Source organism: Chaetura pelagica, unplaced genomic scaffold (genome assembly GCF_000747805.2).
Source record: "Chaetura pelagica isolate M959 unplaced genomic scaffold, ChaPel_1.0 scaffold2286, whole genome shotgun sequence".
NCBI classification, from domain to species: Eukaryota; Metazoa; Chordata; class Aves; order Apodiformes; family Apodidae; genus Chaetura; species Chaetura pelagica.
The window spans coordinates 6,160-7,539 of NW_009953762.1; the positions used below are offsets into that span (position 1 = coordinate 6,160).

At 65.4% G+C, this 1,380-nt stretch overlaps 1 protein-coding gene across 1 annotated transcript in view; it reads left to right on the forward strand.

The window, feature by feature from the left end:
• LOC104391562 (very-long-chain enoyl-CoA reductase-like) overlaps positions 1-824 on the forward strand; it is a 6,460-nt gene extending 5,636 nt beyond the window's left edge. The window contains exons 10-11 of the mRNA XM_010000883.1: positions 126-171; positions 697-824. Coding sequence (XP_009999185.1) covers positions 126-171; positions 697-824 — 174 coding nt within the window. The remainder of the gene's footprint in view (positions 1-125; positions 172-696) is intronic.
• The last annotated feature ends 556 nt before the right edge of the window (positions 825-1,380 follow it).

The following is a 1,380-nucleotide window of genomic DNA, read 5'->3' on the forward strand; positions in this document are numbered from 1 at the left end:
GGGGTCACAATACTTGGGGAGAGCACGGCTGGAGGGGTCACAGTGCTGGGGGGGTCACACTGCTGAGGGGGCACAGCCACACTGGGGGGTCTGTCCCCCCACCAACAGGTGTTTCCACCCACCAGGTCGGGTCCTGGATCGGCTTCACCATCATGACCCAGTGTCTGCCCGGTGAGCGGGGGGGCCGCAGGGGGGACACCAGGGAGGAGGGGAGGTGCTCCTTGGGGGGTTTTGTGATGCAGGGGGACCCCTTTGCAGGGGTTGCACCCATGCAGAGGGGGGCCCATCTTGGAGTGTCCTTATCTCCCCTCCCCATGTCCCACCCTGGGGTCAGTGTCCCACCCTCAGCTGCCCATGTTCCTCCAGGGTCCCCCCCTGTCCCTCTGCCAAGGTCCCTGTATGTCCCCTCCCATTCTGTCCCCTGATCCCCTTGGGGCCTTCATGTCCCCTGTCCCCTCCTGGGGTCTCCATATCCACGCCCACAGCTCCTGTCCCACTCTGGGGTTGCCGTGTGTCCCTTGTCCGGTCCTGGGGTCCCCACATTTCCCCCCCCATCCCTTCCTGGGGTCCCCACATCCCTTGCCTCTCCTGTCCCACCCTGGGATCCCCTTGTACCACCCTTGGGTCAGTGTCCCACCCCTGGCTGCCCACTCCTCCGGGGTCCCTGTGTCCCCTGAGCTGACGGTGGCCCCGCAGTGGCCCTGTTCTCCCTGGTGGGCTTCGTGCAGATGGCGATTTGGGCGCAGGGGAAGCACCGGAGTTACCTGCGCGAGTTCCGTGACTACCCCCCCCTGCGCTCCCCCATCATCCCCTTCCTGCTGTGACACCCTGGGGACATCCCCCCCGTGCTCCTCCATCGTCCCTGTCCCCCAGTGTCCCCATCCTGCTGTGACACACCCCACAGGGACACCCTGACCTGCCGTTGTCACCCCTTGTCCTGCACTGAACCCTGAGGACACTGGGGACACTGGTAACACTGACCCAGCAGTGGGGACAAGGGACACAAGCCTGTGTGTCGTGTCGTCCCTCCCCCCATGCTCACAGTAGGACACAGGGGGGTGGCCCTGCTGTCCCTTGTCACCACTGTCACCGTCCCCTGGGGCCATCCCCACTGTCCCCCTCCCCGCTGTCCCCACGGGGTCTGTCCCCTCCCCAGTGCCAGTGTCACCTGCAGGGCAGTGGCTGAGGCCACCACTGGTGACCAAGTCATGTCACCCACGCGTGGCCTGTGACTGTGTCACCTGCGGTGGCTGGGAATGACCCATGTCACCCATCACTGTCCCTCCTGTCCTGTAGACAGCAATAAACCATGTCACCCCCCTACACGTGGCCTGTCATTGTTCCACCCGGGGGGGACACGTGGCGGGGTGGGGGTCGTGG